The sequence below is a fragment of the Symsagittifera roscoffensis genome, chromosome 7, assembly GCF_963678635.1.
Source record: "Symsagittifera roscoffensis chromosome 7, txSymRosc1.1, whole genome shotgun sequence".
Classification (NCBI taxonomy): Eukaryota; Metazoa; Xenacoelomorpha; order Acoela; family Convolutidae; genus Symsagittifera; species Symsagittifera roscoffensis.
Genome location: NC_087068.1, coordinates 50,362,713 through 50,378,683, shown reverse-complemented (window position 1 = coordinate 50,378,683; position 15,971 = coordinate 50,362,713). Strand labels below are relative to the sequence as shown.

Here is a 15,971-nt window from a genome sequence, read left to right as displayed (position 1 = left end):
ATAATGAATTGCGCCAAAATATGTACGGTTCATAAGTAATAAATCTTGTAACCGTGTGCTATCTGCGTCTTGTGGTTTTAATTTTCCACCCCATCGTCCTATGTTTTTCTGAAATTTTACTGAAACATAAAGGTTTCCGTCGGTAAGTGAATGAGATGTGGCCATAGGGTCTACAATTAGATGTCCTGTTTTCATGTCGAAACCGTGTTCGTATTCGACAAGAATTTCTGAATATTGTGTTTTGTAAATTGGTTTTTTATATTTACATGCTAGTTCTGTTTCTGCGTATATTTGAAATCGTGTTAGTTTATTTTCTATATTGTGGAGGTTCCTAAATTTGTTGTTATTATTTCCAATTTGATCGGGGTTGACTTCTTCAAAAGGGATTGATTCAAGAAAATATTTTTGATGGAATTTAATCATTCTAGCGTGTATCCTTGCTTCTTGAAAAACTGTGCAGGTTTCTTCAGGAAACCATACAATGGTTGCTTGCTTTCGTGTTGTAGGATCGCAATATTCTTGGTTAATTTTGCAAGGGAGTCGTATGCCTTGGTAAAGAATTGTGTCGTCTTTTAAATCTCGTGTAAGTTGTACTTTTTCAAGTTGTATTTTCCAGTCAAAAACATTATTTCTTGATATCCTCTATTTTTTGTGTCTGCTTTGCATTTTGAGGGATTGTTTGCACCGATATGTGGTATCCATTGTTTATCATGTAAATCGTATGTTAATCTTCCGTGTGTTCCATGAAAGGGGAAATTTTTGTCTTGTATTATGTGACCTTGGTGTTTTTCAAGTTATGCTTGATGTGCTAAGTCTGGGAAAACTTGAAAATTTACAAATTTTCGATTTGTTCCTGCATTCTGTGTAGTTTAATCGACTAAGTTCATTCTTACAGTCTTGAGGGCTAAAATGTAGCAATCTTTCTATATCACTCTGATAGAAAGATTCGTGACCTAGTCGGTTTCTATTTCCATTTGAGACTTGTGCACAATATACTTTCTTTTCGGAAAATGTTGCTCTAAATTTGTATCCTGTTAGTGTTGTTGATCGGGCTTTTGAGTATAATGTGGCTACTATATTTGTTGTTTCTATAGCTTGTGGTTCGGATTCACATTGTGTGACTTGATTTATAACATACTTAAGTAGCGTTTTTTGTTCGTTTTCTTCAGAATCATAGTGTGTTACTAACAAATCTTGAGGTCCTGTGCAAGGAGATGGATTTGTCTTTTGTTCGGAAAAAAATTAAAAAAAGTAGGTGTTGAAATGTGAATACTTTTAAAACAAACATGTGTATGATAATCCGTTGTTAAAAATGGGGGAGGTAGTGATTGAGCTGTTAGATTTGGTGGACTTAGATGAAATGGGGGTTGAGCAACATTATTAAGTCTGACTGTGATTTCAAACTTTAGTTGGAGACTATTTTGTTGGAGTATTTGAATGTTGTGTTCTTGAATATCTTTGTGGATATCTTGTCTTTACTGTAGTCTTTTTAGTGCCCAATTGTGGAGTCGGCTACTTTCTTGATGTTGTCCAAATAGTGGGGGAGGTGCTACGAAATTATTCCAATCTAAACGTAGGGGGGTATTTGTGGATGATTGTTCTTGGTATCTGGCGTCAAGATTTGTGGGAAAATTGAGGGGGAAAAGTGTTGGTGAAATTTGACTTAAGGATGGTGTTGATGGAAGTGAAAGTGTTTCTGGTAGGGATGATAATGTTGTATCAGAAGAGATATCTATTGGTTCGTTCACTAAATTTGATTCACCTTGAGTATATGAGTGTGTTGACCAATATGGTGGTCGTTCGGTGGTATCTGGGGGGTTAAAAGGATTATCTCGAATTTTTTCTGATGTTGGAGTTGAACCTAAATAATCTGATGGAATATTTGAGATGCTGCGTTGTGAAAGAAGGGTGGGAGTTTCTGGTAATGTACTGCTTGAAAGTTCTGATGTAGTTGGTGTCGGTGATTGGGGTATGTTTAAAAGAACTCTGGGGGGTTGAAAATTTCTATTTCTTCGTGGGTGTATGATTTGTCTATTTATTTCAAGTTTGTTTTGATTTTGGCTTATGTGTCCTACTCGAGTAATATCTTGTTGCAAGATGGGGTATAAATTATATGTTGGTTCACTTAAAGGTGCTTGGCGATTAACTGGTTCTAAGGGTTCAGATAATCGTGCGTGTCGTTCTTCAAAAGTGTACGGGTTGTCTTGAAAAGAAATTCGAGTTGATGGTGGGGGATTGTTGGTGGTTGTAGGTGTTATTGGACTTTCTTGGGATGTTGTTGGTGGGGGCTGGTGTGGTGGTGGTTGATTAGCAATTTTGAAAAATTATTTGAGCGTTTAATGTCTATTGGGAAAATTTATGTTTTATTAAAATATTCTTCAATAAAAAGTATTAAAAGAACAGTTGCTAAGACAAATGTGACTATTGCCTTTTTTATACATTTGCATATTGTCATAATTAGGGATATTAAAAATGTGAGAAAAATTATGAATAAAAAAAAAATCTTTTCGACTGAAAATGGTTCGTATCATTCAAATAGATTTTATGTTTTCGTACCTGTAGATGTGGTCAAGGATTTGGGAAAGTTGGAGATATATTTCAAATAGGGAGTAGAAAATTTAAAAAAGATCGCAAAAAATTATAGAAATGATTAATAGAGATTCAAAAGTTTCAATGAAAAAGAATAGGAAAAATTTAAATACAGTGAAAAGTTTTGTGAAGAGGTTTAGAAGTTTTTGTTTTATATGATCAACTGTTATGGAGAGACGCATTTAAGAAATGATTTGTTTCGTCAAATATTTTTTAAAGTTTTGAGGCAAAATTCGAGTGTGGTCGGATTGTTTATTGAATTTTTGACATGTGGGTTGAGTTTTGTGAAAAATTGTTGAGGGTGTTTTTTTATGGTATTCGGGAGATCTTCATAGTTTTGTTTTTATTTATTGAGTAAGTGGGGGTATCTTTGAAATATTTGTACTTTAGGCCAAATGATCATGGGTCTTTTTTACTTTAGGCTAAATGGGCCATTTTTGTTTGAGGGACTTTTGAGGTCTGAGTTGGGATTTTAGCATAATCTGATAGGGGAGGGTTGTTATATTGAAGTAGTGTTTATTTTAGTTGTCAAGTTTTAGCAAGCTTGTTTTTGACCTGGAGGTTGTAATGTAATAGTTATAGATATGCCTGGAGATTAATTTCTATCGGCTAAATAAGTTTGTGTTAGAGATATAAAGGTGGCAATTTGAACCATTTCTATTGGCTGAATTTGAACTAAAATTGATCGAGGTTATTTTCAGCTTGTTTTTACAGAAATGTGTAAGTTTAAAGTGATTTAAAAGGAATGTTACGGTAATCTAAATTGAAGTTGTTTCTGGAATTCAACTTTCTTTAATATTTTAGACTGTGTAATGAATGTCTTCGTGGTTGACTTCTGAGACGTGATGATTCTCTATGTTCGGATTTTTGTTGTTGATCCTGTGGTAAGATTTTTTCTGTTAGTTTTCGATTTTTTTTTCTTTTTGATTTTTTTTATTCTGGTATGTTGGATTTTTGAGGGTCGACATTTTTATTGTATTTTCACTTTTTGTGGTAAAAAATTTTTGATTTTGTTCTTCTTGTGAATGATATTGAACAATGTGTAAGCCTGTGAAAGAATATAATTGAGTTAATTCGCTGAGTGCGTATTCTTTTGGATAATAAGGTAAAAGGTTGTTACGGTGTTGAATGATTTCTTTCTTGCTGGAGTCAGTAAGTTTGTATGTTACTTCAGTAGCTTTATCAATTATTTGATATGGTCCATTTCGAAGTGGTTGTAGTTTTTTGGATATTCCTTTTTGTGTTTTAAAATTGGGTATTAAAACAAATGTTCCAATTTTTAAATCGGTAGCTGGCATGACGCGTGAATTAAGTTAGTTGTTTATATTTTGCCTTTGTAACAATTTCTTTGTTAGTTTTTGGTATTTTTCATTAAGTTTTTATCTCTATTGAAAATCCATTCGGTATGTGTACCGGAAGCTAATTTTAAAATTTGTGGATGATGGAAATGGTCTCATACAGGTGGCATAATGTGATGATTTCATTGTTTATCAATTCTGTACCCTTATCTGGAACTAGTATTTCGGGTAATCCGATTTTAGCTATCCAATGTTAGTAGAGTGATGTGTATGCGTAATAAGCATTACACTGTGGTACTGGGTTGAGTGCTACGTAGTGTGTAAATGCATCAACAATGACCATTATATATGAGTTTCCCTCTGAGGACGGTGAAATTGGTCCTTTTTTGTCAAGTGAAATTCTATGATTGAAATATAGACTTTGTCCTTTAAAGTCTTGTTTTGGTGCTATTTGTTTTTGATTTGGGTAAGGTTTATTTAATTGACATATTATGCAATCGTTGCATAAAACTTTAATCCAAATTGGTGCATTTGGGAAGTAAAATATTTGTGTAAAATTTGAATATATTTTTCCTGATCCTGAGTGTCCTTTTGTATTTTGTGTGTGAGATATGTTGAATGCTATCAACATCATGCTGAGGGGGAGACAGGGTACTTTAGAATCGGATGCATTATATTCTGAAAGATCTGTATTTTTATTTAAAGTAGTTTTATTGATTTTTCTAAATTATCGGAGGAGTGTTTTTTTTCCTAATATCGTTGTATCAGCTTTTGCTGGCTCTGTTTTATATTTGGGTCATGATTTAAGTTGTCTAATAATAGGGTCAAAATTTTGGTATTGTTGTATTAATTGTAGAGTAATTTTTTCTGTTGGTGGTAAAAAAAAATATTTTCGACTTCTATTTTTGATAGGGGAATTGTGTCGAGTGGGTCATGAAGATTAAAAACTTGATTTACTGTATATTTTAAATCAGTTGTCGGTGGTCCTGACAAATTTATATTGTCAGTTAAATTTTCTTTTTCTATCAATGGGAAAGGATCTTTTTTGTGTGGCTGTTGCTTTATTGCTGAGTATTATTTTTTATCCAATGTGAATATGGGGTTGGTTTAAATGTGGATGTATCTAATAAATCGACTTCATATTGATTGTTTTGACAATCTAAATAAAGTGGAAATTGTTGTAAATTGTTTAATTGTGATTGATCTATATCTGTTTTTCCTGCATATTTACATTCTAGTCATGGTGATGTTTCGTTTTTTGCAAGATAAAATTTATTATTTTGTGGTATTTCAACTGTAGTTTTTCGTGTGAGTAATTCAAGTGGTGTGTTTCTACTTAGTGTATCTGGTAACGCAAGATTTTTTCATGCTGTTCAAACTATATGTAAGTTTGGAATTTTCATTAAAATTAATTGAAATCTGTAAACTCGATGGTTTGAGTTCGATTTTTGTGTAAAGAGAAATTTTATGGGTTTATGATCTGTAAATCGAACTGTTGGATGTTTTGATCCAAGTATTAGAAATTCATATTCGGTAAGTGTGTATATTCTAGCTGTGCATTCTCTCATGAGAGTAGAGAGTCGTAGTTCGGCTTGTGTAAATAAACGAGAGTTTGCTGATACTAAATTCATCTTATTTGTTCCACTGTGTGATTGTATTGAATGGTTGATTTGGATCTGGGATTGTATTTGATATTTGTTCTGTTAGCAAATTTTTTAATTTCGTCAAATCGTGTTTGATGTTCAGTAGTCCATTCAAAGTTGTTTGGTTGTCTAAGGATGTTATAGAAAGGTCTTAAGTATAATTGCATTTTGTATACATATTTACTGAGAAAATTTAACATTCCAAGAAATTCTTCGATTTTCTTCTTATTTGTAGGTGGTTGAAGTTTTTGAATTGCATCTTTGCGTGATTTTAATGGAGTTATAGTGTTTCTTTCAAAAATATGGCCAAGAAACTTTACGCGTGTTAGGAAAAAATTCCTTCTTTTTCCTTGTTTTGATGAATGTGATGTGGCTTCTGAATCGGAAAAAAATAATTGGTCGTGAACTGGGTGGTTTTTATTTACTGTTTCGTTTAGTTTGCAAAGTGCATCTAAATTACTGACTTCTGATTCGGAGACTGCGTTTCTTCGCTTTGAAAATCTTTTCCGTATAATTTGCCTTTGTTTACTTATAATTTTTCTTTTTTTTGTTTGTCTTTTTGTTCGAATATATCCAATTGTTTGTTTATGTGGTGTGATTACGAGATCGTATGTTTCGTTATTTATTTTGCAATTGTGTAGTACGATTGTTTGTTTATTTCCTAAATTGTTCAGTGACATAAGGTTTAGGATGAAGGATGCAAGGTTTTTATTAGTGAATATAATATCCTAGACTGTTAGTCTTTACGATTTTTTGGTTAGCCTAAATTGGGTCTTTGTATTCAGGGTTGGAGAGAAAAGTAAATCGATTCCGGAGAATGACTGTTACTTTCTCGTGACTATTCTAAGCTAAGGTGTTAACTTACTTGATCTTACTTAGGGGTAGTGATTGTGTTCAAGGGTTGGAGAAAAGTAAATCGATCTACAGGGATCAGGTATAATTAGAACGCGAGTAGTTCGTTAGATACTATTTTAAATTTACTAAGATTTAAGATTTAGCCTGGGTCATGTAAGAGGGGGGGGGGGTCAAGTGAAGGATGAATAACCGAAGTTCTTCACTGTTTAGCCTAATTAGAATGGTTAGAGTGATTTGAAAAATTTCTATTAGTCCTGGGTCTTGAAAAGGGTTGGATAGTGAATCGACGTTTGAGGTCGTTAGACACTTTATTAATAGGGTGGGGGAGAACAAAATTGTTCTATTTGATCTAAGGATAAGCCTTGATGATCAGGTAAAAATATAATGGTATAAAATGAATTAAGTTAGACATTTTAAGTGATCCAAGGAAAGCCTTGATGAACTATATTTAAGGTGTAGAGAAATTTAAGTGAAATATAGATTAAATTTAGGATAAGATTTTCAAAATAATTTTAGGTTTTATTTGATGGAAAAGTTTAGTTTTTAATAATGTTAGCAGTTTTATGATTGCTATTATGTTTAGGTGATGAAGCTGAGATGCTACGATGACTTATATATACTAACAATTTATGATCATGTTAACTAATTTTTATTTTCCTTTTAATAAATTATTTTTCAGATATCTTTTTAAATCTTACTGCAAATTTGGAGGAAACGATTTGAGATGTTTTTATCAATCATTATTGTACAATAGTAAATTTTGTTTAGCGCCTGAAATAATCATTGAAGATTTGTCTTCAAGGTTTTATGTTTGCAAATTAAAATCTAAATTTATTGCTAGTAAAATTCTAAATATAAAAGTTTGTTCTGGCTTTCGCCGTACGACCATGAAACTTAGTGGTAAGTTTCTTCGTAGTCGTAGATCGTCTCTTGTCCGAGGTCTTCTTCCAATACCTGGTAGTTCTAGTATTGTACGGAATAGCGGCTCTGATCTATTGAGTCGTAGAGACATTTCAATTAAATTGTTATCATGTAACATTTCGGAAATAATTTTTGTCTATTTCTAATCTATCTTGTTAGTTCTAAGCTAATTTTGTTTTTTAAGGTCTCATTCGAGACTTATGGTCGCACCAGATGAGTTAGGACCGAAGTGTAACTCATTGAGTAATTTCGGATAGGGTACACCGTCTGCTCGTCACGCTATCTTATTTTCGGCCGGATTGATTCGTGCAACTTCTTAGTCTAATACCGATCCTAATCATACTCTTATATCTTCTAGTCTCAGGGTGTTTAACTAGTCTCTGCTAGGCTCAATAGATCTAGAGTATACTGGCTTGTTGCGATTGCTAGAAGGTCTCTTGGAGAGGTAACTAATTTCTAAGTTAAATTCAAATCTCTCTGGTGCTGAAATTACAAGTAATTTCAGCACTTACAAATAAGTGGGTTGTTAGTTAGATGGATCATGATTGGTTAATATTAAACATTTTATAGTGATAAAATATCCAATTTATAACCAATATTAAAAATATAGTTTAGATCTGGTTCCACCTTGCAACAATTCATTTTTAGCCAGACAGAAAATCTAAAAAGTCCCTCTTCTAAACAGTTTTACAACAGTTTTTTTTCTATGTTTTTTTATGAAGGGGTAGTTTTGTGCCAGTATACATAATTTTTTTGAGCAAGAGCGTGCAAGAAAAAATTTCTTACAAAATTCATTTCGCCGTTTCAAGTTGTTGCGTGCATTTTAAACTTTTGAGGTGTTTTTCTTCGCCAGGCCTCAATTTTTCGTGCTCTGAGCTCCAGTAGCTACTCATTTTCCCCCATAAATTTACCCCCTCCCTGTCAATTTTGTAAACAGGAACAATCGCAGGCACAACTTCAAAAAAAAACTGAAAAGAAAAATTTTATTTCTTGTGATTAAGATGTTTTAAGAAGAAAAGAACCCAAAATACTTTTCTAGCTGTCATAGCTAAATCCTCTCCAAGAAAAGGTTACTATCATAAAAGCAACTAATCATTCGACAAACAATCAAGATCTAATGGGTTAACCTGCGTATTTTTTATCAATAAAAAACAATTCTTTTATCTAAAAAGCAAGTAGCACAGAATGTTCCAGCCATATTCTTAAAAAACTACGGTCCATTTTTTCAATTTTTTCTGTATGAAGGATTAGAGTTTGGCGTTTACGATTTTTATTCATATTAAAAGTAGGCGTGTTGGAAAACAAATTTTATCAAAAAAACGATAACAGGGCTTGAATAAAAGTTTTCATAGCTTACTGACTACCAATTTGCGACTATCCTTCTACAATAGGCCTATCTTTCTGAATCATTCTATAACAAAATCTTAGACAAAATAATATTGAAAAAACCAAACAGCTATTTTGTCGATGAACGGGAAATTTTTTATAAAGTCTTTCGAATTACGACTTAAAGTGCTTTATTATGACATATCACTCAACCCACCCCAAGGATTATTTGTGGCGCCTGATTTTGCGAGGAAATTTTTTGTTGGAAGAATTTTTTACAATTTTTAAAAAAGCAATGCCTTGGCAACAAACATCTGCCGCTGATTAGATGTTAAAACAATTAAAATTTCACGCTCCACATTTGCCTAATTTTATAGTTATTTCGCAAGCATCATTGCCAAATAATTAAATAATTTTTGTTTAAAAATAACAACTCGTTTAAAAAATTGCTATGGTATTTACTAACTAGTAAAAATCTCCTAAAACTTGAGTAGCACCCAACTTTTCTCGATGAATGGTTGTGGAATTTTCAAACCGGAGGCACTTAGCATAGTGGTAAGGCTTTCAATTTAAAAACGTCACATCGTGTATTTGATTCCATACCATGGCATTGATAGTGTGCGAGGACGAGCTCTCACTTGACCTCTAGCTTCAAGTCTGACCACAGCTTGACCAATTTCGGCTACAATAGTGGTACCACATGAAAATTCTAGACGCAAAAAAAAGGCCGTGAGTCGCAAAAAAGAGCTACGCTCAACAAAATAGCACAGCCTGGAATGTGACAATTAATACAAATGGACTGTTAAGGCCTACTGGTAGCTCCTCTGCGATTCCCAGGAACCACATTGTTATTTTTTTTATGATTATTATGATTATTAATATGATTTTTATGATTATTTTTATGATTTTTATGATTAATATTAAAATTATTATGATTATTATTATAAATATTGTGACAATATGATTATTTTATGACTATCATTATTATTATCTTTATGATTATTAAAACTATTATGGTTAATTTTTATTATGATTATTATTATGGTTCTTATGATTATTATGATCATCATTAACATTATGATTATTATGATTATTGTTATCCTTATTATGGTTGTTTTGCTTATTATTATAATTATTATGACTATTATTTTGATTATTATGATTTTTGTTATGATTATTATGATTTTTATTATGATTATTATGATAATATGATTATTTTATGATTATCATTATCACTATTTTTATGATTATTTTTTTGATTATTTTTATGATTGTGTTGATTATCATGATTATTATTATGATTATTATGATTAACCTAATTTTTATCTTTATGATTATTATAATTATTATGATTATTTTTTTTTGGATATGATTCTGGTTGATTATTAATCTTATTATGATAATTGTTATCATTATTATGGTTATTTTGAGTATTATATTAATGATGATTGATATTTTGATTATTATGATTTTTGTTATGATTATTATTATGATTATTATGATAATATGATTAATTTATGATTATTATGATGATATGATTATTTTATGATTATTATTATTAATATTTTTATGATTATTATAATTATTATGATTATTATTTTGATTATTTTTATGATTGTGTTGATTATTATGATTATTATTATGATTATTATGATTATCATGATTATTATAATTATGATTATTATAATTATTATGATTAATTGTTTTTTTTTAATGATTCTGGTTGATATGATTATTATGATTATCATGATTATTAATATTATTATGATTATTGTTATCATTATAATGGTTATTTTGATTTTTATTACAATTATTATGATTAACATTTTGATTATTATGATTATTGTTATGATTTTTATGATTATTATTATGATTATTATGATAAAATGATTATTTTATGATCATCATTATTAATATCTTTATGATTATTATAATTATTATGATTTTTAATTTGATTTTTTTTATGATTGTGTTGATTATTATGATTATTATTATGATTATTATAATTATTATGATTAATTGTTTTTTTTATTATGATTCTGGTTGTTATGATTATCATGATTATCATGATTATTAATCTTATTATGATTATTGTTATCATTATTATGGTTATTTTGATTATTATTATAATTATTATGATTAATAATTTGATTATTATGGTTATTGTTATGATTATTATTATGATTATTATGATAATTTGATTATTTTATGATTATCATTATTATTATCTTTATGATTATTATAATTATTAAGATTAATTATTATTATGATTGTTATGATTATGATTATTTTGATTATCATGATTATTATCTTTATGATTCTGATAAATATTATGATTTATTTTTATTATGATTATTTTTATAGTTATTATGATTATTATGATTATAATTAATTTTAATATTATTATGATTTTGTTATCATTATTATGGTTATTTTGATAATTATTATAGTTATTCTGACTAATATTTTGATTATTATGATTATTGTTATGATTATTATGACTATTTTTATGATTATTATGATTATTATGATTATTTTTTTGATTATCATCATTATCCTTTTTATGATTATTATAATTATTATGATTATTATTATGGTTACTATGATTATTATGATTTTTATGATTATCATTAATATTAATTTTATTTTGATTAATTTTATCATTATTATGGTTATTTTGAGTATTATTATAATTATTATGATTACGATTTTTATGTTTATTATAATTAATATGATTATGATTATTAATATGATTTTAATGATTTTTATGATTGATTATCATTAATATTTTTATTGTGATGATTTTTCTGATTATTATGATTATTATGGTTGTTTTTATGATTTTCATTATCATTATTAAGGCTATCATTTTTGTTATTATGATTGCTATTATGATTATTATGATTAATATCTTTATGATTATTATAAGTATTATGATTAAGTTTTATTATGATTATTTTTATGGTTATTATGATTGTTATGATTATCATTAATATTAATATTATTATGATTATTGTTATGATTATTATGGTTATTTTACATTATTATTATAATTATTATGATTAATACTTTGATTATTATGATTATTATGATTATTATGACTATTATTATGATTATTATCATTTTTATGATTCTTTTTATGAATATCATCATTATCATTTTTATGATTCTTATAATTATTATGATTAATAATTATTATGATGATTGTTATAGTTATTATAATTTTTATGATTATTATGATTATTATGATTATCATTAATATTAATATTATTATGGTTATTGTTATCATTATTGTGGTTATTTTGATTATTATTATAATTTTATGATTAATATTTTGACTATTATGATTATTATGATCATTATGACTATTATTATGGTTATTATGATTATTATGATTATTTTTATGATTATCATCATTATCATTTTTATAATTCTTATAATTATTATGATGATTATTATAGTTATTAAGATTTTTATGATCATTATGATTATTATGAATATTATTAATATTAATATTATTATGATTAGTGTTATCATTTTTATGTTATTTTGATTATTAGTATAATTATTATGATTATTATCTTTAGGTTTATTATAATTAATATGATTATGTTTATTAATATTATTTTAATGATTTTTATGATTGATTATCATTAATATTTATTTTATTATGATTTTTCTGATTATTATGATTATTATGGTTATTATTATGATTTCTATCGTCATTATTATGGCTATCTTTTTTGTTATCATGATTATTATTATGATTATTATGATTTTTTTTTATGATTATGGTTGTTATGATGATTATCATGATAATCATTATTATGATTATTATAATTATTATCATGATTATGATTATAATGTTTTTTTATGATTGTTTTTTGATCATTGTTCTATTATGATTAACACTTTTTTTAAAACTATTATCTTGATTATGATGCTTATTTTTATGATGTATTTTATGATTTTTATTATAATAATTATTATTATCCTTACGATTCTGATTTTTATGATTACTAATATTATGATTCCTAGTATTATTATGATTTTTATTATGATTAAGAATATTTCAATTTTTTGTAATATGATAATTATTTTCAAAACAAAATCGGCAGTGATCAATTTTGACTTTTGAAAGATCAAAATGATTGTTAGAACTTCCTAAAACAGTAAAAATGCCTTGTTTTTTGGCAGAAGTTTCTAAGCAAGTGAAACTTTGCAAGCATCTTACAAAAAGACACGTTTTGCGCAGTTTGACGCAAAATTAGATTATATATAAATATTACCTGGAAATATTTCGAAAAACTGTTTGAGTTGCAATGCCAAAAATGGAATTCGTTGATTTTACTATGTTTTAGTGACTGAATAAGCTTTGAACTTTTCAGTAAGTGGTAATTCAGTGAAAGTTAAAAGTTTACCTGGTTCCCTTTTGAAACTACGGCTGAAATGTTAAGTATCAATTTTTCAGGAAGATTTCAGAAAAATGAATTAATGGCTTAAGACTCTTATGAAGGGAAATTCAGCTCCTCGTTTTCTACTTGTTGCTAAACATTTATAGCTGCATCGAAATTATGCTATTTTAAACTACTTACTTCAGTGAAGCATAAAAACTGATATTTCAATAAAATTATGGCGATTGATTTAGTCTTTGAATTCAACGGAGCGTAAAACGTAAAAATTTAAAAAGATGATGGCAAATGATTTAGTCTTAGACCTTTTTTATCGTTTAGCAATACCTTTTTGTAAATCAGCTTTTTGAAAAGCAATGAAAAGATTTCAAAACTTGCATTTATTCAACAATCACACTTTTGCAAAAAAAGGCGCTGAAGAATCACTAACTGCTTTTTTTCTATTTCTAATAGAGTTATTCCTAATCTTTCCCAAAAGTAATCCATTTTAATTGCCGTTTTTACCCTACTAGGCTAGTTTCAAATAGGAAAAAAATTGTTGTCGATATAGAAGGGTAGAAAGAAATTAAAAGTTCAAGTTTAGCTGGCGAATGCTTTTTGATAAGTATTACCTATCATCTTAGATCGTTTCAATAGAAAAAAGCTTCTGAAAATAGTTTAAAAACATCTTATTTCTGTGATAAAGACCAATATTTTTGGTGATTTATGTAAGCTTTTAGATTTTGTTTCGGTTAAAGCTTGATGTAAAAAAAACTTTGAATAATTACCATTCAAATTGAGCGATTTAAAACTTAAAGTTTTTGAAGCCAATTTGAGATTTTGAAACTTGAAGACTATAAGAAAAAAAAATATTCGGAGATGAGATCAAAAGAAACAAAAAAACTAAAAATGAATTTCGTCAACGATACCTTATAGAGGGCACTTACAAAAACAGTTTTGTAATATCGTTTGTTTGATTAAAAAAGCCTTCGAAAAAAAATTCTGATAAAGTTTTTTTTTTCGAGATTCTAATCTTTGCTCTGGTTGTTTTTTCTTTCCTCATGTAGTCAAACTTCCACTTTCCAAATCTCAACATTTGTTCGAATTTTTTCACAGTGTGAATGATTTTGATGATGAACTTTAGCTCTAAAATGATACATCACTTCTGGTAAAAAAAATTTTGGTGGGGGGGGGGTTGATATTTGCAGGGCTGTCCAAATGACATGCGTCAAGTAAATGTTCAAATTGAACCAAAGCAAACTCACCTATTCAATTTTTTTTATTCATCCGTAGCTCCGGTAGCGATTTTTCGTGCTGCATGTAAAGTTTTAGAAAAAAATAGAAGGCTGAGTGTCATTATGTTTCCGTTTTGCGAAAGTAAGTTTTAATGTTGCTCATTCTCTAAAAATCCAATTGAATAGTATACTGTCATCTTAACCTTTTAAAACTTGATCGTTTAAAAATTGAAGTAAGAAAGCTATGAAGAGTAATCTTTCTAATTGATTGAAAAAAAAATTTTGCACCAGTTTTAGCTTTTGACGCCATCTTTTTATTTTGAAATGAGAAGACTAAAAAAAGAAGAATTTATTCAGAGACTAGAAGTGTAAAAAAGTTTAAAATTTTGAAGGCAACGATATCTGAAAGAAGGCACTTATAGAAACAATTTTGTAAAATCATTTGTTTTATTACAAAAAAGCTTTGGAAAGAGAGTTTTTTCATATTTTTTTTTCAATCTGAGCTCTAGTTTTTTTTATGTACACAAGTTTCCACTTGCCAAATTATAACCTTTGACAAAATATTTTTTACACTGTTAATGATTTTCATAATGACCTTTTACCTTTAAATTGATACTAAGTTAGCGGGCTTGACAATTGCTAATTTGACCAAATGATAGGCGTCAAGTAAGCTTGAATCGTTTATTTCGGAGAGTAATATTATACAGACAGGTAAACAATAAACAGCATTTACAAATCAAACCCACCAAGGATCATGCAAAAAGTTCTGCAGCTTATCGAGGCATGAACCTTAAAAAATCTATGACAGAGGTTGCGAGATAATATCCGACTTGATGGTTCAAAAAAATAAAACTAGAAGATCTCCATTATCTTTAAGAAACAACGAAAACAATTTTTTGAAATACCAATTTTGTTGATGCTCAGTTAATTGGTTTAGGTTAACTGGTATCAGCTCGCTCGTTTGATTTCAAAAAATTATAACATTTAAGAGACACATTTTTCCATGAACGAATGTAGGATATTTGAGACATGCTCAAATTTTCTCTTGAAACAAATAGTTTTAAAAATAGGTTTTTGCATCCCAAATATTTTTTCTAATAGGCTTTTTGATGTTGCACAAATGCAATTAAACCGTAAGAAATGAGTGGCTTTGCATAGCTGTTATAAAATTTAACCAGCACATTTTTCGAGAAATAGTTTTTACCCTTGAATAGTAAACCGTTAAATTTAGCTAATTTACCACAAACATTATTAATGTGACTTTCAAATTTTAGTCTGTTGTCCATTTGAATTCCTACATACCTAAAATCAGAAACCTCGGCGAGTACATTATTACTAAAAGAAAATTTTCCATTTAAATTATCCCGTCCAAACTTCATTAATTTGCACTTCTTTTGATTTATGAGCAGTTTGTTATAAATGCACCAATAACATATTTTATTTAATTATGTCTGAAATTTCGTTTTGGATGCAATTTTTGAGCATCAACTACCGTTGTATCATCTGCAAATAATGTTAACTTAATGTTGCTGGCCGACGGCGTATCATTTATGTATAAAAGGAACAGAAATGGCCCCAAAACTGAACCTTGAGGAACACCTTTTGTACATTCTCGCATATTCGAGATCGATTGATTCGAATAAACATATTGATTTATCCCTGTAAGATTTCTCCCTGTAAGTAAGCGATTCAAACTGAACTGAAGCAAACTAA

The 15,971-nt window shown here is 28.4% G+C and overlaps 1 protein-coding gene across 1 annotated transcript in view; it reads right to left on the bottom strand.

Moving 5' to 3' along the window:
• Positions 1 to 9,478, bottom strand: part of LOC134852066 (peroxiredoxin-5, mitochondrial-like) — a 41,058-nt gene extending 31,580 nt beyond the window's left edge. The window contains exon 1 of the mRNA XM_063868345.1: positions 9,446 to 9,478. Coding sequence (XP_063724415.1) covers positions 9,446 to 9,478 — 33 coding nt within the window. The remainder of the gene's footprint in view (positions 1 to 9,445) is intronic.
• Positions 9,479 to 15,971: the final 6,493 nt, after the last annotated feature.